At 46.9% G+C, this 21738-nt stretch overlaps 2 protein-coding genes across 2 annotated transcripts in view; one reads left to right on the top strand and one right to left on the bottom strand.

Moving 5' to 3' along the window:
* The window catches only part of GABRB3 (gamma-aminobutyric acid type A receptor subunit beta3), an 887545-nt gene that overhangs the window by 537440 nt on the left and 328367 nt on the right, over nucleotides 1-21738 (bottom strand). The window lies entirely within an intron of this gene.
* The window catches only part of GABRA5 (gamma-aminobutyric acid type A receptor subunit alpha5), a 560773-nt gene that overhangs the window by 13345 nt on the left and 525690 nt on the right, over nucleotides 1-21738 (top strand). The window contains exon 2 of the mRNA XM_069204278.1: nucleotides 11513-11652. Coding sequence (XP_069060379.1) covers nucleotides 11567-11652 — 86 coding nt within the window. The 5' untranslated portion in view covers nucleotides 11513-11566. The remainder of the gene's footprint in view (nucleotides 1-11512; nucleotides 11653-21738) is intronic.

Raw genomic sequence — 21738 nt, forward strand, 5'->3', positions numbered from 1 at the left:
CGTTCCAACTCCTAGTGTAAACTTTGAGATTTCTTTTTGCTTTTCTCCTGGAAATCATAGAAAAACAAAACTATGTCTGTTAATATACAGTTGTTAGAAATGGGTTTTTTGGTTGGCAGTCAGGCTACGCCCTGTCCAAGCAAGGACCCTCACTCTAGTGAGGGCAAGCCACACACAATCCAAATTATCCTGTGCCCACCGTCTGGTTGCATGGCACCGAGCAGTCAGGCTTAACGTAGAAGGCAATGTGTAAAGTATTTGTGCAATAAATCATACAATAACACCATATAGCACCACAAAAATACACCACACAGTGTTTAGAAAAATGTATAATATTTATCTGGATAAATGCAAGTCAAAACGATTAAATATGCAATAAGTAAATGCTGAGATATCACTAAAAAGTGATACAAAGTGTCTTAAGTCTTTTAAAAGCAAACAAAGGGGGTCATTCTGACCGCGGCGGACGGCGGTCGCCGCCCGCCACGCGGTTCCCGCCGAAAGACCGCTCCACGGTCAAAAGACCGCGGCGGTCATTCTGGCTTTCCCACTGGGCTGGCGGGCGACCGCCGAAAGTCCGCCCGCCAGCCCAGCGGGAAACACCCTTCCCACGAGGACGCCGGCTCAGAATTGAGCCGGCGGTGTGGGAAGGTGCGACGGGTGCAGTTGCACCCGTCGCGAATTTCAGTGTCTGCTAGGCAGACACTGAAATTCTTTTTGGGGCCCTCTTACGGGGGCCCCGCGGCACCCCCTACCGCCATCCTGTTCCCGGCGGGAGAACCGGCAGGAACTGGATGGCGGTAGGGGGTGTCAGAATCCCCATGGCGGCGGAGTGCCCTCCGCCGCCATGGAGGATTCTCAAGGGCAGCGGAAAGTCGGCGGGACATTGCCGACTTTCCGTTTCTGGCCGCGGCTGAACCGCCGCGGTCAGAATGCCCAGCGGTGCACCGCCAGCCTGTTGGTGGTGCTACCGCCGACCTCCGCCATGGCGGTAATTACCGCCAGGGTCAGAATGACCCCCAAAGTCTCTTTCAAGCACAAAGTACCAGGGTTGTTTGAAAAATCTCTGCAAAGAAGTGCAGAGGAGGAGATGCGTGGAAACAAAGGGGTGTGTGTTGATTTCTCGGGCCGCACACAGTGATGCGTCATTTAGTTCTCACACAGGGACAGCTGTGCGTCGATTTTCAGGCACTTGGTCGTGGATCCTCTTCAGGTTGCGGGGTTTTCAGATGCCCCGGGAAAAATGCGTGGATTTCCTGCGCTGGCAGGACGAAGTCACAGGAGCTGCATCGATCTGGTGTGCGTTGCGTCAAATTGTCTACAGCACGGCAGGTGCTGCGTCGATTCCTGTCTGGAAGTCAGGCTGCATTGTTCCGGCTCAGCTGTGTGTCGATGCAGTGGGCCACGCATCGAATTTACGGTCCCTACGCTGGCACTGCATCGATCTTCTCATTGCGAAGTCGGGCTGCGTCGTTCGGGTTTGGCGTGCAGTGAAATTTTCACCTTGGTCCTTCTTGTAGAGATGAAGTCTTTTTGGTCCTGAGACTTCAGGGAACAGGAGGCAAGCACTATCTAAGCTCTTGGATAGCACCTCTTCACCACAGCCAGAGAGCAGCTAGGCATCAGGGCAACAGCAAGGCAGCAGTCCTTCACAGAGAGCAGACAGGTGAGTCCTTTGGGCAGCCAGGCAGTTCTTCTTGGCAGGAAGCAGGTTCTGGTTCCAGTTTCTTCTCCAGGAAGTGTCTGAGTTGGTAGGGGCAGAGGCCCTGTTTAAATATCCAAATGTGCCTTTGAAGTGGGGGAGACTTCAAACAGTGGCTTAGAAGTGCCCAAGGTCCTCTTTCAGTTCAATCCTGTCTGCCAGGTTCCCAGTAGGGGGTTTGGCAGTCCTTTGTGTGAGGGCAGGCTACTCTCCTTTGTCATGCAAGAGTCAGGCCCTCCACCGTCCCAACCCAGGAAGACCCATTCAAAATGCAGATGTATGCAAGTGAGGCTGAGTATCCTGTGCTTGGGGTGTGTCTGAGTGAATGCACAAGGGAGCGGTCAACTAAAACCCAGCCAGACGTGGATTGTAAGGCACAGAAGGATTTAAGTGCAGAGAAATGTTCACTTTCTAAAAGTGGCATTTGTAAACGTGTAATAGTAAATCCAACTTCAGCAGTCAGCAGGATTTTGTATCACCATTCTGGCCATTCTAAATATGACCTTCCTACTCATTTCAGATCAGCAGCTACCACTCAAACAATATATGTGGGCAGCCTCAATGTTGACCTATGAAGGAAGCAGAGCTCACAGCAGTGTGAAAACGAATTTAGGAGCTTTACACTGCCAGGACATGCAAACTACACAGGTACATGCCCTGCCTTTCGCCTACACAGCACCCTGCCATATGGGTTGTCTAGGGCATACCTTAGGGGTGACTTATATGTAGAAAAAGGGGAGTTTTAAGCTTGGCAAGTACTTTAAAATGCCAAGTTGAATTGGCAGTGAAACTGCACACACAGGCCTTGCAATGGCAGGCCTGAGACAAGGTGAATGGGCTACTTAAGTGGGTGGCACAACCAGTGCTGCAGGACCACGAGTAGCATTTAATCTACAGGCCTTGGGCACATAGAGTGCACTCTACCAGGGTCTTATAAGTAAATTAAATAGTCCAATTGGGTATGATCCAATGTTACCATGTTTTAAGGAGAGAGCATATGCACTTTAGCACTGATTAGCAGTGGGAAAGTGCGAAGAGTCCTAAAGCCAGAAAAAATGAGGTCAGAAAAAGAGAAGGAGGAAGGCAAAAAGTCTGAGGATGACCCTGCAGAAAGGCCATTTCCAACAACAGTTATGACCACATTTACCTTCTTTACCCCTGCAAGGAATTCACAAAAGGCCTCCTGGCATGCATAAACCCATTTACAGCGGTGGAGATAGTGCCATCTATGCAGAGATCTTTGCAACTGTAAATCCATACATTGCAAGTGGGTGTTCCAAGACATGGTTTCCTTTGGGTGTTTCGAAATGCCCACACACAAGTAATTCTCAATCTCTGATTTATCCCCTATTACTCAGGGACGGGTTATAAATTTATTTCAGCGCAGGGTGCTTAACTCCCCTTACGGGGTGTGAAGAGGAACGCATCACCCTAGATTTGGTGGAGATGAAGTGGAATGATTTTCTCGACAGGGAATAATATTTTCCATATGGAGAAAATAAGGTTATGTGCACTACATAGGTGATTCTTTTCCTTCCATGCAGAGTTCTCCACCGTTGAGAACTACCTACATTAGCATACGAGCTAACTTAGAAACTGACATTTCCTTCTTAGGAGTGCGCCTGCAAACCTGCATTGGGTGCAGCTTTTCTGGCCCAATCATGGGATACGAATAGTGGGAGAAGTACATACAGGCAAAGAGGTAGATATCCTCCTGTACTCTTCATACATTTTTTGTAAATCAGAAATTGAATTTGTTGACACCTATTTCACAGTTTTTCTCACAAAGAGATTTCCCTCTGATAATAAATTTGCTTTAAAGCAGTTTCCTCTAAAGACAAGATTTGCTGAATCATCATCATAGAACAGGAAGGAAACTTCAAGAAGATGTTTTAGAATCCTTGTGCATATACCTTCTAAGTACAGTGATACAAAGTCTGGGGCAGGAGCAAACAGTTCACATACTTTTTGGCTTAAACTAAGGGCCGTATCTACAAGGAAATGGCGCAGTGTGGTGCAGCAAGCAATCATGCTGGACTAATCTACGTCATTTCCAAAACACAGGGATGCACCATATTTAAAAGAATACGGCACAACCCTGTGTGTCACCCTGCACCGGTGCTTAATTAGCTGCATAGCACCATGGTGCAAGGATGGCTGTGTTGCAAAGAAGATTGTGTTTGTGCAGGAAGGAAAACCCTCCAGCACAAAAACAATCTTTAATAGTGATTTGTTCCTTCTATGTGTGCTGCATTCCTCCTCATTGTGGCATCATAACGCCTCCTCTGGGTAGGCATTCGTTTTTTGGCGCTGCTGCAGGTTTACAATTTCTCGTAAAATGGAGGCAGTGTCAAAAAGCAATGGGTATTGTGAGGGTACGCCTACAGCAACACCCAGTGCACATCCTTTGGCTGCAAAAAACTGCGTTGGGTGGCCCATATCGACGAGGCCATGTTAAGCTAGTAAAAGTGGCTTCACGCTGCTTTGTAGATGTGGTGCACTGCACAGTGCCACCAGAGCTTTGCAAAAAGTGATGATCCGGTGGCACTAGGGCCTCGTAAATGAGACCCACCGTGTTTTACTTACCTCCCAAGTTAAGTCTAAGTATATAGATGTGCAAACCTGTAATGATGCTAAAGAGGTTTTTTTTCAATTACATGCTGTTGGACCTGGTTGTTTTAGCAGGGTTATCCCCAAACCATTTGCTTACTACCGCCTATTTTTTCTGACCTGTTTTTCTTGGCTTTAGGACTCTGGGCACTTTACCACTATCAGTGCTAAAGTGCATTTGTTCCCTGTCTAAAATGTATTGGTGCTTGGTTTCTCCATGATTGGCATCTTTGATTTACTAGTAAGTCCCTAGTACAGTGCACAGTGTGTGCCCATAGCATGTAAATCAGATTTTGCAAGTGGGCCTGCAGCACTGATTGTGCCACCCACATGAATAGCCCTGTAAACATGTCTCAGACCTGCCACTGCAGTGTCTGTGTGCGCAGTTTTAAACTGCCATTTCAACCTAAACCTTCCCTTTTACTACATGCAAGTCACCCCTAAAGTACATCCAAAGGTAGCCTCATAGACAGGGTGCAGTGTATTTAAAACGTAGGACGTGTACTTGTGACTTTTACATGTCCTGATAGTGAAATACTGCTAAATTCAGTTTTCACTATTTCAAGGCCTATCTCACTCACAGGGTAACATGGGGATTGCCTTGAAATATCTTTTAAGTGTAATTTCCCATTGGGGGCAGATAGAGAGTTGGAGTTTGGGGTCTCTGAAAGCAGACTTTAGATGTACATATTTTGGTGAAGTTGGTTTCTGAATTGTAAGTTTGAAAATGCCACTTTTAGAAAATGAAAAAGTTCCTGGGCCCTTGGGAGTGAGTTCTGGTGCATCCAAGAAGAAAACACACACATTGACTCCAGAGCTGCTTCGTAACCGGTGCCACTGTCCGACTCCGTGCCGCTGCCTGTACCGGAGTCATGGTCCCCACTGAGTGCAATGACAGTGACAGACTCCGCAGGCCCAGTGCTGCTGCAGTGCCTCTAAAGTCCTGCCACAGCATAAGCCTGGAGAGCCTTGTCACAGATGTCTGTGGCCACGAACTCTGACTCTACCATAGCTCCTGCAGCCCCGTGGTGTGATCACGACACGGCAAAGTCGACGCCTCACCTGCTGGATTCTATGACCCCGCCTTGTTGTAAGGAACTGATGCTTCGCCACCAATGTTGTATCACCTCCCCTGCAATGAACCGATCCCTCATATCCCCTGCCTAGCACTAAGAAACTGAAGCCTAACCTGCCTGGTAGCAGTAAGGAACCGATGCTGCACTGGCTCCAACAACGCCTTACCTACCAGACTTCATGCAATGTCTTTGTTTCCACATCGCTTTCCAAAGTACTGTACCTGAGGTCCGTGTGACTCCATGACTGGCCCACACTCCCTCGCAAGTGGCATCGGTTAGTTGGTAGCAACTCACTCATGATGCTGTGATAGCACAGGTTGGAGCTATTGTGCTGTAAGCGCTATACTAGGATTTAATTTTTGAAAGCTCATATCTTTACTTTACTACAGTTGTGAGCTAATATGATTTGGTGTATAAAGTGGAGTAGAACAAATACTTGGTCAGCAAAAGTCATGCCTTCACAAAAGCCTCCTCCATATCAGGTGCAGTGAGAAAGACTCATCAATCTGAGTTTATGTGTCTTTTAAGATGATATCAGTAAAAAATTTGTCATCCTGCCCAGCAGGCTGATTGGGCAATAAGAGGCTCATGTTGTTTGGCCTGGTAAATTGTGATCTCTGAGCAAATGGCTGTTTACTCAGGGATCACAAGTATAAATGCTGCAATGTTTAATGTGCTTGGTAATTACTTGATGGGATAAAGATTGCACCCTTCGTTAAATTTTGACGGGTCAATTTAGAGGAACAATCACCCAGTAAATACTAGAACATGGTATTTCTCTGTCGATACGTATAATTTTGCATTGTACCTCTCTATCATATGGTGATACATAGTGAAATATTTATCTCATTCGATAAAATTGCTAGGAAACAATGTATCATTTTACTTGACTGTTCTGGCCCCTGACATTATGGCTTTTGACATGACAACTTTGTTTTGATATAGCCCTGGTCAGATGCCAGCTCTAATGTTCTCTATACATCATAACTAGCTATCCAGACTTGGGGTTGCAAAAGATTTTTATGGATCTTTGTATTTGAAACACCTGCCAAACTAAAATAAGTGATTGTTTACTGTTGAATCTAATGTGGGACAACTGATTTATCCTTGAACTTTTTGTCTTCAATTAGCAGTTGACTTAGATGTAGACTAGCATTCTGACCATTATTTTAGGTCAGAGTGTAGGCACACACAAGCTTCTGTGAGCTCAAGGTATTGAATAACAATTGCATTCCCACTTTCCACATTGATTGCATGATTTACATTAGAGAATGGGGGGACATTTGTCCTGATATTCATTTGACATATTCTCCTTTCTCTGTATCCTCACCCGTAATTTGCTTTATGTATACTTTACTGGTTTAATTAAGCATTCCAAAGTCTCCACAACAAATATAGTGGGCATAGTCATGATTAAATATGTGTTTAGTCTCTTTGCTACTTAGCCAACTTTAATTGGCTATATAGAGAAGATATGTGGGATTAGTTTTATTTTTCTGATCTGCACAGGCCCAGGAGTACTCTGAAGAGGGTACTGGGGATGCCAATTTTATGCCCAGTGCTTGCCTTTTGGGTGGGGAAACTTCTGGCCACTCCTTAGCCAATAGGAAAAAGTTCCATGGGGTGATCCTACCCACATTTGCAATACTTCCTGTTTATTTTACTGTAAACTATCCCACAGTGCCCTTCTCCCCCTAAATCCAGTGTGGCAGAAACTTGCGCCCCCTAGTCAAAGATCCCTGTGCCCATCAGAGTTGTGGCTGTGGAAATGGGTAAAACCACTCATAGGGCCACTCCAAACCAGTTCTGGGACAGCTCCCCCTTTCACTAGGGTTGGAGCCAGGCTGACTATGAAGTCAAAGGTAGGTAGGCCTAGTGTGAGCTACATCTGCCAGTGACAGGAACCCTTTGAGCTCACGACACAGCCCCCAGGCAGGGGCATAGCTTGGTCTGTGAGATGGTGGGGGTGTAAGCTTCAGATTTCCCAATAATCACCCTGGTATATATTGTTAAACTATGTTATGAGAAGCAGGACACAAGGGGGGCTTAGTAGGCAGTGGCAAGAGAGAGGAGTGTGGGTTGTTAGGGGTACCTAAAACACAATAGTTTTCAAACTAACCAAGTTTTAAGGCAGATACACAAGCGAGTGCGCATTAGTCTGTGTTTTTGTCAGAGTTGGCAGATAAAAATCTAGGGTGAAATCCAATAGACACCTCTTTATACCCAACTGAAAGCACCTGTAGCCAACTATTTGCTAAAGAATATATTTCCTGGGGCGATTGCAACTCTCCAAACAAACCCCCAACCTACACCTTCCCCCCCGCAGGCCATCCTGCTCAATAAGGAAAAGCACCTTTCCTCACCCAATCCTTTAGACCTCGGGGAGAAATCCATGTCTGACCACAGAGAAGCCATTCACCAGTCATTCAGGACATTGGCAGAAAGGCACATTTGGCTAAGGTAGGAAAATGACAACTTTCTAAACGTGTCATTTTCAAAATAGTAATATGAAATCAAACTTTACCATTAAGTTGGATTTTAAATTACTATTAAAATGAGTCCTTGAATCATTTTTCTAGCTTCTCAAAATCCAAAATTAAACATAATAAGTTGTTATAATGTAATACAATGTTTTCCTATGGGAGAGCCAGCCTTGTTTCTGTAATAAACTACTTTGGAGGCTATTCACTGCCAGGAGATGTCAAATATACATGCCCCTCTTTTTATATACTGTGCCCAGTGAGCATTAGGGCCAACCATATGAGTGACGTATGTGCATATATAAGGTTTAGGCCTTGGAAAAATGGTATATGGCTAGGTCGAAATAGCAGCTTACAACTGCACACTCATTCTACAAGGCCAAGTCTGCAGACACGTTTTATGGTGCTATTTTAGTGGGTGGCAAAATGAGTGCTGCAGCCCACTTGTAGCATTTAATTTACGGGCCATTTGGTAGTATATACTAGGGATCTATAACTAAATTAAACATGCCAATAAGGTGCATGCTAGTTTTAGCTCTTTTAAAAGGAGAAGTACTTCTGGTTAACAGGAGCAACGCACGCAAAGACACAGGGCCAGCAAAAAACTGCTACACTATAGGAAGCCAAAAATCTGGGGCAATACCACGCAAAAGTTTGTCCTCTCCAACAGTCTGTTTCTGTTGTTGATCGGATGAAAAGAAACATTTGTGCCTATTTTTGATTATTTTATCTTGCACTAGTGTTACACAGTTCCTTAAAAATGATGTTAATTTAGCTTTTCCATATTGACAGTTTCTTAATTCACATGGGTTATGTAAGATACTGAGAAACACTAACAGTGAGTAGTTTGTGCTGGCTAGAATTGATAATAATATGTGATTCTGATTATTACCCTACTTCACCCTTGAGAAGTCATTAGAATTTGTATTGAGCCACTAGATTTGTTAGTGTATGTTGATGTTCAGCCATGATTTTATCACTGGATTTCTTATTGTCAAATACTTCCTGATGAGAGACTGACTTTGATATTGCTATTTTTGGACTCCTAGACACACACTTTGTTGGAATAATTCCCCTTGTGTCTTCACATGTACAAATGTCATTATTCCTTAAGGTTGTGCATAATTTCTAGTTTGTGCATAATTTCTAGTTTCTCACATGTTGCCCCTTTAAGTGTTGCCAATATTTTTGACGTTCTTAGTCTTTCTTTTTATCTTATTTCTATTTCACCAAAGCTTTACTGTGGCTTGAGGGTTCAAGATGGAATGAAAAAAAAATTGGAGTCCCTGACTCAAATTCCAGCTTCTGCGCCTCCCCTGCGTTCTTTATTCCCTCTTCCATATCCACACCTCAGCCATGGTGCCAATTGGTTTATTTCAGTGAAATTCCTGTTTTGCGAAAGTTGCTGCAGGACACACCTAGTAGGTGCTAAACCTTTAAGTACACATACTATGCAATGGAGAAGAAAGGCATTTCTTTTGAGACAGAGCTAATTTTATATAATGCATCAAGCTAGTTACAGTATTTTGCCTAGATTGAGGTTATTTACTTCCATTCTATCATACTGCTTCTCCTTGGTCATAGCTTTATGTTTTTTGGTTTTGCTGCTGGCTCCTCCTGTCTATCGGATGGTCAGCTCAAGACAGCAGGTGGTGAAGCAGAAGTCGGTGCTCACCACATCACACCTTTTCACCAACGTGTGATCTACATCACCCTGTTTTTAGTGACTAGTACGCAGTGTTGAATGATTTATTTGCCTACTATGCTCTCTGACTAATCCATCTATGCTGAAACTGTGACATCTCCAAGGACTTGCCTCTTCTTCTGTTGCAGAAAGGTGAGTATTAACTCAACCTACTTGTGTGTGGTTCTGCATAATGACTTTATGAATTATCAGGGCCTCTTCCTGTGCAACCATACACTTTTTTGTTGGTCTTGATTTCGACTTTAAATGCAAACTGTCCATTGACATATCTTCCAGAGATCGACAATGCATGCCCGCAACTCTGCTAACTCTCCAGACACTGTTTTCCTCAAATGGGGCCAGCTTTTTCTCTTAGCTTTATTTTCCTAACAATCCCACTATTCCTCCTGGGGCACCATACCCTTGTGGGGCTGGGGGACTCCAATTAAGTGTATTCTCACAATGGGAACTCACTAACACCACCAGACCTTTCATTTACAGTGATATTATGGGGGATCGACTTGAGCATCCCAGAATGAAATCAACCTGTAGTAACACTAATCCCAATCCCTTCTGACAGATGCTGCAGTGAATCAGAGAGGGTTACTGTAAGGAGTTGCACCAATGCCAGCTCAGAGCAAGCTCACTTGCTCGATCAGTAAAGGATCTGTGGAGGCCTTGGGAGATGGCCTAAGCTGATATTTCTGGCTGAGTAGCCATACAGTCTGATAGGGCCACACAGTCATTGTAAATACAAGGACCCTGAACCAGCATACAAATGGAAGACTCCAGTAGCAAGCCTCTACATTGTACTTTCAGTCTGCTGATCAGAGGTGAAAGAATACCCTTTGCAGGAAAGGAAAAACCTGTGTCGAATGTGCCCATCTCTGGGAATGCGCAATGAACCTGGCTGCCTTAATATAGCAAGAATTAACCTGTGACAAATTAAAGATTTTGAAACTAAGGGCCTGATTTAGAGTTCGACTGATGGGTTACTCCAACACAAACGTGAAAGATATGCCACCTGCCGTATTACAAATCCCATTGGCTATAATGCATTTCTAGTGTAGCAGGCAGGATATAAGACACATTTGTGTCTGAGTAACCCATCCACTAAACTCTAAATCGGGCCCTAAGTCTGGCTGAGCTGATTTTAAATTCACAAGTTTATATAAAAAGCTACACACTTCTTTAAATGTTTATGTAAGCAGAAAATGCTACCAGGAAGGTAAGCATATGTAAATGTGTTTTTTTTTTACACAGATTATGGACACTAGGTATATGAGTATGGTGTTTCCTATAAGCTGAAGCAGGCAAAAAAAAAAAACATTTTTGTCTAGGCTACTGTAAAAGTGACAAATTGTGCTGCAGATAATACAGTCCCGGACACATAAACACTTTTAGAAGTGTGCTCTTATTAAAAGAGATATTCTCCTGTACAGACCAGCGGCTGGTTTTGTCCAAGTAACAGAAGCAGGAAAGTATCAAGGGGAAAATGTAGCCAGCCCTCAGTGGACATCCCAAAAAGGAATGCATTAAAAAAGCATCTGGGTCCGCTATAGCAGATGGTTTATTATTTGGAGATGCATTACTAGGAATCAGATTCGAGCATCATAGAAAAGTAACAATATGAGCTAAGCAATGCAGCCCCTCGTTTTTGTATGAATAACTGCATGCAATGCGGCGGATTTACACTGGTCTTTCACTCAGTCGCGCCCTTGTTGTCTCTCGGTCAGAGCTGCCTACCCCTTGCTCTGATTCTGTCTTTCTCTGCTAGCCTCATTTTAAGGATTCTTGGGTCCCCTGGGAGGTTACATGTCAGCTGCTTTATTGTCAAAGGTTAAGTATAATTACAAATTAATGTGAAAAACATCTCAACAACTACTGTACATTCTGTAACATAACATGCACCATTAAAAATGTTTGCTCCCTGACGTGTTTCTTTATTTTCAAATTACAGTTTAAGGGGCAAGGCGAAAATACAGACGCTCTCTAGAATTGGCACTCCATCGGGATGGATGCTGGAACATGCCCAGGTTTTGTCACGCTCAAAAACCTCCTCCTTTTCTGCCTTTTGGTCAGTTTAGCTTGTCAGCTTGGGTAAGTCCTCAGAAAAATGATTTCGTGGTGTATTTCTTACTATAAAACTATTGTGTTCGTGAATGCTGTTGTTTGCAGTGCAACCACTGCAGATAAAGGGCCCACTAAGAGGTGTCCTTTATTTTGGGAGGGAATACCATATGCAGTAAAAACAAATACTACCGGGTGCCATATTCACCAGATGTGGAAATTCATTTCTGTACTGAAAAAGCAGAAACACTGCATGTTTTCCCCTCTTCAAACAGTCACATTTTCAGTATTCTCGCTTCAATAATTCTAAACGTTTTCTCTCATGAAATGTGTGTGGAGTAGACGGTGCTGCATTATCAAACAAGTTGTAATCCCAGTTTGGCCACAAGCTCTCATTTGCACCTCAATAGGTTGTTTTTGAGAACTGAGAATGAGGCCCAAAGTCTAAACATCAACTATGAACCCGGAACTAATATTAAACAGGCACAATTTGCTTCTAAAAAAATTGTGCTGCTCGTCATATTAAATGTAATACTTACTAGTGGAACATCAAAGTGATGTTTAAACATTTGCCCTCAAAATGGACAGATTCATACATATTTTAGTGGTATATTTGATGATTACGTTTTAAAGTGAACTGGTAAAAACTTAAGGCAGTTTGATGCTCGTCAAGAGGAAGGCTGAGGCAGTTTCGATAGCAGAGGCCCCGCCTCCCACCGTCTTGTGACACACTTTCCTCCCTATGTTTAGTTCACCGCTGCAGCGGCAGCACTTTTCATATATAACTACACTCACCGACACAGAGGGAGCATTTATGTCTGACAAAAAATGCTTAATGGGTGCCATGTTTTGGGGTATTCTACGTATTTCTTTTTTTTTTTTTCACAAACAAACTTCCAAAGTTGGAGTTTGTACGTGAAAAGCACAATCAATTACTGTTAGACTTTTGCTTATGCAGGGTCATCCCCAGTCTTTTTTGCCTCCTGCCTCCTATTTTTTTCGGACCTGTTGCTGTTGGCTTTTCAACTCTGAGCACTTTACCACTGCTAACCAGTGCTAAAGTGCATATGCTCTCCTGTTTAAATTGTATGTAAGTGGTTTATCCATGATTGGCATATTTGATTTACTAGTAAGTCCCTAGTAAGGTGCACTAGAGGTGCCAGGGCCTGTAAATCAAATGCTACTAGTGGGCCTGCAGCACTGGTTGTGCCACCCACATAAGTAGCTCTGTAATCATGTCTCAGACCTGCCACTGCAGTGTCTGTATGTGTAATTTTACACTGTAAATTCGACTTGGCAAGTGTACCCACTTGCCAGGCCTAAACCTTCCCTTTCCTTACATGTAAGGCACCCCTAAGGTAGGCCCTAGGTAGCCCCAAGGGCAGGGTGCAGTGTATGGATAAGGTAGGACATATAGTAATGTGGTTTATATGTCCTGACAGTGAAATACTGCCAATTTCGTTTTCACTGTTGCAAGGTCTGTCTCTCTCATAGGATAATATGGGGGCTACCTTTAAATATGATTAAAGTGTAGATTCCCCTAGAGAGTAGATGGACATGTGGAGTTTGGGATCCCTGAACTCACAATTTAAAAATACATCTTTTAGTAAAGTTGATTTTAAGATTGTGAGTTTGGAAATGCCACTTTTAGAAAGTGAGCATTTTCTTGCTTAAACCATTCTGTGACTCTGCCTTGTTTGTGGATTCCCTGTCTGGGTCAGTTTGACAGTTGGGTTGTTTTTCACCTCACACCAGACAGTGACACAAAGGGAGCTGGGGTGTAATCTGCATTCCTGATTAGCCATCTCTGCTAGGAGGGAGGGGTGGAGTGGTCACTCTCATCTGAAAGGACTGTGCCTGCCTCTGACAATGCTGTCTCCAACCCCCTGGTGTGTGTCTGAAGCCTTGCCTGGGCAAGGCAGGATTTCACAAGAAGGTGTGAGTCCCCTTTGAAGGAAGGTGACTTCAAAGACTAAAATGGGTATAAGAAGGGCACCCAAACTTACAAACTTTAGAAACACTTCTGGAATCAAGGGGAACCTCTGCCTGGAGAAGAGCTGATCGCTGAGGAACAAGTGCTGCCCTGCCTGTGACTGTGCTTTGTGGAGCTTTCCTGCAGTGCTGCTTCTGCCAGAGTAAGAGGGCAAAGACTGGACTTTGTGTGCCTTCCATCTTGAAGAAGAAATCTCCAAGGGCTTGATGTAGAGCTTGCCTCCTGTTGTTGAAGTCTCAGGGATAGCAAAGACTTCTTCCTGCCAGCACCTGGAGTCTCTGGAGAGACCCCTACTCTGCTCTGTGGTGCCCTTCCACTTCCTGGGACCCTGAAAGGAGAGGCTGGCAGCCCAAGGACAAAAATACACGCACCGAGCGCCGTGCGGAGAAAAGATCGACGCGAATCCGATCGCGGCTGAGAAAACGACGCGACGCCGGCTCCGCAGCTGAGAAACGACGCCGCAGGAAACGCGACCGGAGAATCGACGCCCGGAGCAGGAGAAACGACGCGCAGCATCGCTGACGAAGGCTGAGAGATCGCAACCTGCGCCGCGGGACTTTCGGACCGTCGCGTGGCTGGCTGTTTCGACGCGCGTCGCCGTGCCGAGTTGTTTTCGACGCATATAACCGTGCAGGGTTATTTTCGACGCGCACCGCCCGTGCGGGGTTATTTTTGACGCAAACCAGGTACATTTACACGCTAGCAGCGCTAGTGTGTTGTTACAACTACCTAAAGACTCTTTTTATTTTAAACCTTTTAAAAATCATAACTTGACTTGTGTATGTTGGATTTTTGTCGTTTTGGTCTTGTTTGGTCTAGATAAATATTTCCTATTTTTCTAAACTGGTGTTGTGTCATTTTGTAGTGTTTTCATTAAGTTACTGTGTGTGTTGGTACAAATACTTTACGCCCAGCACTCTGAGGTTAAGCCTACTGCTCTGCCAAGCTACCAAGGGGGTAAGCAGGGGTTAGCTGAGGGTGATTCTCTTTTATCCTGACTAGAGTGAGGGTCCTTGCTTGAACAGGGGGTAACCTGACTGTCAACCAAAGACCCCATTTCTAACATTGGTGACCAGCGGTCGGGATTGGACTTGTGTTTGTACTTGACATACAGTAATTAAGTGTACACTACTGTTTTGATCTCAGACCACTACGTGACCACATACTACTTGTTTGGTGATCTTTTGATTTTTCTCTTAAGGACTCTTTTTATTCTACTTCCATGATTTTGCTGATCCCTTGACTGATTCTTTTTACTTCATTGGGAAATTATTTTTTTCTGCCTTTTGGAACTTTGCACTTGTGATCATCATGTCTCAATCTGGAGATGCAACAGCTGGAGCTGTGTTTGAAATGGAGAAACTGAAGGAGTACTCAGTTGCTCAATTGAAACAGTTCCTTAAAGATCTTGACTGTCCCACTGAGAGCTCCACCAGGGAGGGGGAGCTGCAACAGGCACAGAGGGCCTGGGTGACAATCAAGAAGGCTGGAAGGCACACAGAGGAGGAGAATATGGGGGGGGAAGTGCAGAGGATACACAGTGGTGTAGTGGAGGAACCTGTTACGCCTGGGGGGAGGGTCCCCAGGAGGGATGGCAGGGTGTCACCCAAGGGTCTGACTCCTGAAGAGTTACAGGACAGACAGGCAGAGAGGGAGTACCAATGGGAGCTGAAAAAGCTCGATTGGGAGTTGGAAGAAAGGAGGAGGAACTTAGAGATTAAAAAAATGATTTATGCTTACGAGCTTAAATTGAAAGAGCTGGAAGTCATGAGGGCTGAGTCCAGCTGGAATGGTGGCAGCAACAATTATATATCCAGTGAGGCTGCAGAAGTGCACATGCCCAGAGAGGTGGTGCCCTACTTGAAGGAGGGAGTTAACACACGCCAGGAGGTTCAGGGGTATGAGGTAGCTCCAGTGATGCACAGGGTCCCTGAGGTGGATTGGGGAACTGGCATGGGGAGTCATATTCCTACTGGTGGGAGGGACACTCTACTGACTCTAGGTGAGAGTGACAGGGAGAGGGGTTCCCCCCAGGTAGAAGTCCTGGTTATGGAGTGTGAAGACATCCCAGAAGAGTGTGGGTTGAGTGTCAGGGACAGTCAGGTACTGTCTCACCAGTCTCAGGAGGGTGATGTGGGGTGCTTTGTCAAAGCAGAGTCACTGGATGGTTGGGTGAAGGGTACTTTGGTTAATTCATGCGAGGGGCTGAGTGATGTAATTGCTGGAGAGCATATGTCTAGTCCTTATTTTCCAGAGCTATGCCAACACCAGGTGGAGTGTGAGTTCTCTGACCCCAGGGAGCTTACAATGGAGGCAGACTTCTGGGTGAGTACCAGAGAGTCTGAAGAGGCATTTGGGGGTGCTCCTGAGAGGGGTGGTCTAGGTAGTTCCCAACCAGGTGAGGTAGGGAAGGATTGTAGTGTCCCAGGTAGGTCCCAGTGTAGTGGGATGGGTGAGGGACCTCATGTCCAGTCTCAGAGGAGAGGGAATGGGGATGGGTTGAGGCCCAAGGTGCCCGAGATCCGGTCCCAGGTCCTGGAGGGTTCCCTGCGGGAACACCAGGAGGGGAGCCTAGCCTGTACCATAGGGCCATCTGTTGAGGGAGACCCCACAGTGTCAGGAGAACTTGGGGGGGCGGCTGTAGCCAGCGTCCCACCAGTTCTGGTGTCTGGCAGTACCACTCCTAGTGAGGGGGTGCAGAAGTCCAGACAGAGGGTTGAGAGGGGGTTGCGGACCCCAGTGGAGAACCTGGAGGGTCAGGGGTCAGCTCTGAGAGCAGAGCCCCCCATGAATGACCTTGGTGAGACCATTTCTGGATTGGGGGGAATCCAGACTCTGTCAGATGGGCAGAGGTCAGGGGACCTGCGCCCGCCAGACTCTTGTGTGGCCCTTCGGGACAGTGTGTCCCTTGAGGGGGGTAAGTGTGCCCCCCTGGAAGTCCTGGTGTGCCAGTCAATGGTTCAACCGCAGGGTGGTGACTCTGGGTTGAATGATCAGGTTCAGGGGGTAAACTCTGACCTGATGGGGGGTAAGTGTGCTCCCAAGGAAGTCCTGGTGTGCCAGGCAGTGGTTCAACCGCAGGGTGGTGACCCTGGGTTGGATGACCAGGTTCAGAGGGTAAACTCTGACCTGGTAGGGGGTAGGTATGCCCCCCAGGAAGTCCTGGTTTGCCAGGCAGTGATCCAGTCTGTGGGTACAGACCCTGGATTGGGAGGCCAGGTTAAGGGTGTCCCCCCTGACCTGGAGGAAGGGGCTACTGCTAACAGTGCCCCTACCATGTTGTCTTCTGGGGGGGCCACTCCTAGTTGGGTGGTTCAGGACCCCAGAGGAGAGGGCAGGGGGAGGGAAGCCTCACCCCTGGCCCTGGTCCAACCTGAAGGTACAGACCCCAGGTTGGAGGATCAGTTGCAGGTTAACATCCCGGCACTGGTGGAAGAATTGTGCAGGACTGCTTCGACAAGCACCCTGACAGTTTTTGACTCTGGGGGTGCCGCTTCTGCAGGGAGGTTACAGAGCCCCAGAGGGGAGGACCAGGGTCAGGTTGTCATCCCTGACCTGGTGGAAGAGAGAGTGGTCAAAGGGTGCCAGGCACCTGGGGCTACCACCCCCCACTCTCCACAGTCACAGTGGTTAGAGAGGCCTGAGGTCGGGCTCTCATCCCTGACAGTTGTCTGGGGCCACTGTGGCTTGCTGTCCTGGTGGACAGAGTTGCCCCTGGGGGGGGGAGGACGAGAGTCACACCCCGGGGGTGGAGTGGGCAACACCACTGTGTTGGCCCTGGTGGTACTATCTGCCCATTGCAATACATCTGTGAGCAAAGTAAAGTTAGGTGTTGCACAGATGGTGTCTGTAGATGTGGAGAAGGGTTCCCCATGGGTTAGCTTAGTGGGCCCTGAGAGTATGGACAGAGGGATCCAACTGGAGTCAGGACGGCGTAGAACTGGAACATGCCCCTGCTGTTGTGGGCCTGGGTCCCTGTTCTATCGCCCCAATCAGGGAAGTACATCAAGGTATTGATTGTTCTCCCCTGGCTTTAGGCTGGTAGGGGGTCGTGTTAGACTTTTGCTTATGCAGGGTCATCCCCAGTCTTTTTTGCCTCCTGCCTCCGATTTTTTTCGGACCTGTTGCTGTTGGCTTTTCAACTCTGAGCACTTTACCACTGCTAACCAGTGCTAAAGTGCATATGCTCTCCTGTTTAAATTGTATGTAAGTGGTTTATCCATGATTGGCATATTTGATTTACTAGTAAGTCCCTAGTAAGGTGCACTAGAGGTGCCAGGGCCTGTAAATCAAATGCTACTAGTGGGCCTGCAGCACTGGTTGTGCCACCCACATAAGTAGCTCTGTAATCATGTCTCAGACCTGCCACTGCAGTGTCTGTATGTGTAATTTTACACTGTAAATTCGACTTGGCAAGTGTACCCACTTGCCAGGCCTAAACCTTCCCTTTCCTTACATGTAAGGCACCCCTAAGGTAGGCCCTAGGTAGCCCCAAGGGCAGGGTGCAGTGTATGGATAAGGTAGGACATATAGTAATGTGGTTTATATGTCCTGACAGTGAAATACTGCCAATTTCGTTTTCACTGTTGCAAGGTCTGTCTCTCTCATAGGATAATATGGGGGCTACCTTTAAATATGATTAAAGTGTAGATTCCCCTAGAGAGTAGATGGACATGTGGAGTTTGGGATCCCTGAACTCACAATTTAAAAATACATCTTTTAGTAAAGTTGATTTTAAGATTGTGAGTTTGGAAATGCCACTTTTAGAAAGTGAGCATTTTCTTGCTTAAACCATTCTGTGACTCTGCCTTGTTTGTGGATTCCCTGTCTGGGTCAGTTTGACAGTTGGGTTGTTTTTCACCTCACACCAGACAGTGACACAAAGGGAGCTGGGGTGTAATCTGCATTCCTGATTAGCCATCTCTGCTAGGAGGGAGGGGTGGAGTGGTCACTCTCATCTGAAAGGACTGTGCCTGCCTCTGACAATGCTGTCTCCAACCCCCTGGTGTGTGTCTGAAGCCTTGCCTGGGCAAGGCAGGATTTCACAAGAAGGTGTGAGTCCCCTTTGAAGGAAGGTGACTTCAAAGACTAAAATGGGTATAAGAAGGGCACCCAAACTTACAAACTTTAGAAACACTTCTGGAATCAAGGGGAACCTCTGCCTGGAGAAGAGCTGATCGCTGAGGAACAAGTGCTGCCCTGCCTGTGACTGTGCTTTGTGGAGCTTTCCTGCAGTGCTGCTTCTGCCAGAGTAAGAGGGCAAAGACTGGACTTTGTGTGCCTTCCATCTTGAAGAAGAAATCTCCAAGGGCTTGATGTAGAGCTTGCCTCCTGTTGTTGAAGTCTCAGGGATAGCAAAGACTTCTTCCTGCCAGCACCTGGAGTCTCTGGAGAGACCCCTACTCTGCTCTGTGGTGCCCTTCCAGTTCCTGGGACCCTGAAAGGAGAGGCTGGCAGCCCAAGGACAAAAATACACGCACCGAGCGCCGTGCGGAGAAAAGATCGACGCGAATCCGATCGCGGCTGAGAAAACGACGCGACGCCGGCTCCGCAGCTGAGAAACGACGCCGCAGGAAACGCGACCGGAGAATCGACGCCCGGAGCAGGAGAAACGACGCGCAGCATCGCTGACGAAGGCTGAGAGATCGCAACCTGCGCCGCGGGACTTTCGGACCGTCGCGTGGCTGGCTGTTTCGACGCGCGTCGCCGTGCCGAGTTGTTTTCGACGCATATAACCGTGCAGGGTTATTTTCGACGCGCACCGCCCGTGCGGGGTTATTTTTGACGCAAACCAGGTACATTTACACGCTAGCAGCGCTAGTGTGTTGTTACAACTACCTAAAGACTCTTTTTATTTTAAACCTTTTAAAAATCATAACTTGACTTGTGTATGTTGGATTTTTGTCGTTTTGGTCTTGTTTGGTCTAGATAAATATTTCCTATTTTTCTAAACTGGTGTTGTGTCATTTTGTAGTGTTTTCATTAAGTTACTGTGTGTGTTGGTACAAATACTTTACGCCCAGCACTCTGAGGTTAAGCCTACTGCTCTGCCAAGCTACCAAGGGGGTAAGCAGGGGTTAGCTGAGGGTGATTCTCTTTTATCCTAACTAGAGTGAGGGTCCTTGCTTGAACAGGGGGTAACCTGACTGTCAACCAAAGACCCCATTTCTAACAAATTACCTTGACAAGCAAGGTATTTTCTCGCTAAACACGCGCCATTGTTTTTTTCGGGGCCCAGGACTGCCATGCCTCAGATGGCGGACGCCAGCTGTGGAATTATGCATTGGACGCAAGAAAGGTCAATAGTTTGTCGTCGTTGATTGTCCGCTGGGACAGGCTCAACCAGCGATAAATCAGCAGTTGCCCCTACGTCTAAATGATGCTTGAGAATCATGCTAATTTATGACAGTAAGGCCCATATTTATACTTTTTGACGCTAAACTGCGCTAACGCAGTTTAGCGTCAAAAAATTTAGCGCCGTCTAACGCCATTCTGAAGCGCCATGCGGGCGCCGTATTTATGGAATGGCGTTAGCCGGCGCAAGCAGACCGGCGCTGCCTGGTTTGCGTGGAAAAAAACCACGTAGACCAGGCAGCGCCGGCGTTGGGAAAAAATGACGTTAGGGCGTCTTAAAATGGGGCAAGTCAGGTTGAGGCAAAAAAATCGCCTCAACCCGATTTGCGCCATTTTTTTACGACGCCCAGACGCCATTTCATGACTCCTGTCTTAGTAAAGACAGGAGTCATGCCCCCTTGCCCAATGGCCATGCCCAGGGGACTTATGTCCCCTGGGCATGGTCATTGGGCATAGTGGCATGTAGGGGGGCACAAATAAGGCCCCCCTATGCCACCCAAAAAAAATTGAAAAATAACAAAAATTATACTTACGTGAACTTACCTGAATGTCCCTGGGGTGGGTCCCTCCATCCTTGGGTGTCCTCCTGGGGTGGGCAGGGGTGGCAGGGGGGGTCCCTGGGGGCAGGGGAGGGCACCTGTGGGCTCATTTTGAGCCCACAGGCCCCTTAACGCCTACCCTGACCCAGGCGTTAAAATGTGGCGCAAATGCGGGGTTTTTTGACCCGCCACCTCCCGGGCGTGATTTTTGCCCGGGAGTATAAATACGACGCATTTGCGTCGCCGTCATTTTTTTAGACGGGAACGCCTTCCTTGCATCTCATTAACGCAAGGAAGGCGTTCACGCTAAGAAATGACGCTCTTTGCCAATACTTTGGCGCTAGACACGTCTAACGCCAAGGTATAAATATGGCGTTAGTTTTGCGCCGAATTTGCGTCGAAAAAAACGACGCAAATTCGGCGCAAACGGAGTATAAATACGGGCCTAAATATGCACTGCCAAGCTTGAAATTACCACTTTTGGTATTCATCGAACTAAAGACCTAGGCCCATATTTATACTTTTTGACGCTAAACTGCGCTAACGCAGTTTAGCGTCAAAAAATTTAGCGCCATCTAACGCCATTCTGAAGCGCCATGCGGGCGCCGTATTTATGGAATGGCGTTAGCCGGCGCAAGCAGACCGGCGCTGCCTGGTTTGCGTGGAAAAAACCACGTAGACCAGGCAGCGCCGGCGTTGGGAAAAAATGACGTTAGGGCGTCTTAAAATGGGGCAAGTCAGGTTGAGGCAAAAAAATCGCCTCAACCCGATTTGCGCCATTTTTTTACGACGCCCAGACGCCATTTCATGACTCCTGTCTTAGTAAAGACAGGAGTCATGCCCCCTTGCCCAATGGCCATGCCCAGGGGACTTATGTCCCCTGGGCATGGTCATTGGGCATAGTGGCATGTAGGGGGGCACAAATAAGGCCCCCCTATGCCACCCAAAAAAAATTGAAAAATAAAAAAAATTATACTTACGTGAACTTACCTGAATGTCCCTGGGGTGGGTCCCTCCATCCTTGGGTGTCCTCCTGGGGTGGGCAGGGGTGGCAGGGGGGGTCCCTGGGGGCAGGGGAGGGCACCTGTGGGCTCATTTTGAGCCCACAGGCCCCTTAACGCCTACCCTGACCCAGGCGTTAAAATGTGGCGCAAATGCGGGGTTTTTTGACCCGCCACCTCCCGGGCGTGATTTTTGCCCGGGAGTATAAATACGACGCATTTGCGTCGC

This window comes from Pleurodeles waltl, chromosome 8, assembly GCF_031143425.1.
Source record: "Pleurodeles waltl isolate 20211129_DDA chromosome 8, aPleWal1.hap1.20221129, whole genome shotgun sequence".
NCBI classification, from domain to species: Eukaryota; Metazoa; Chordata; class Amphibia; order Caudata; family Salamandridae; genus Pleurodeles; species Pleurodeles waltl.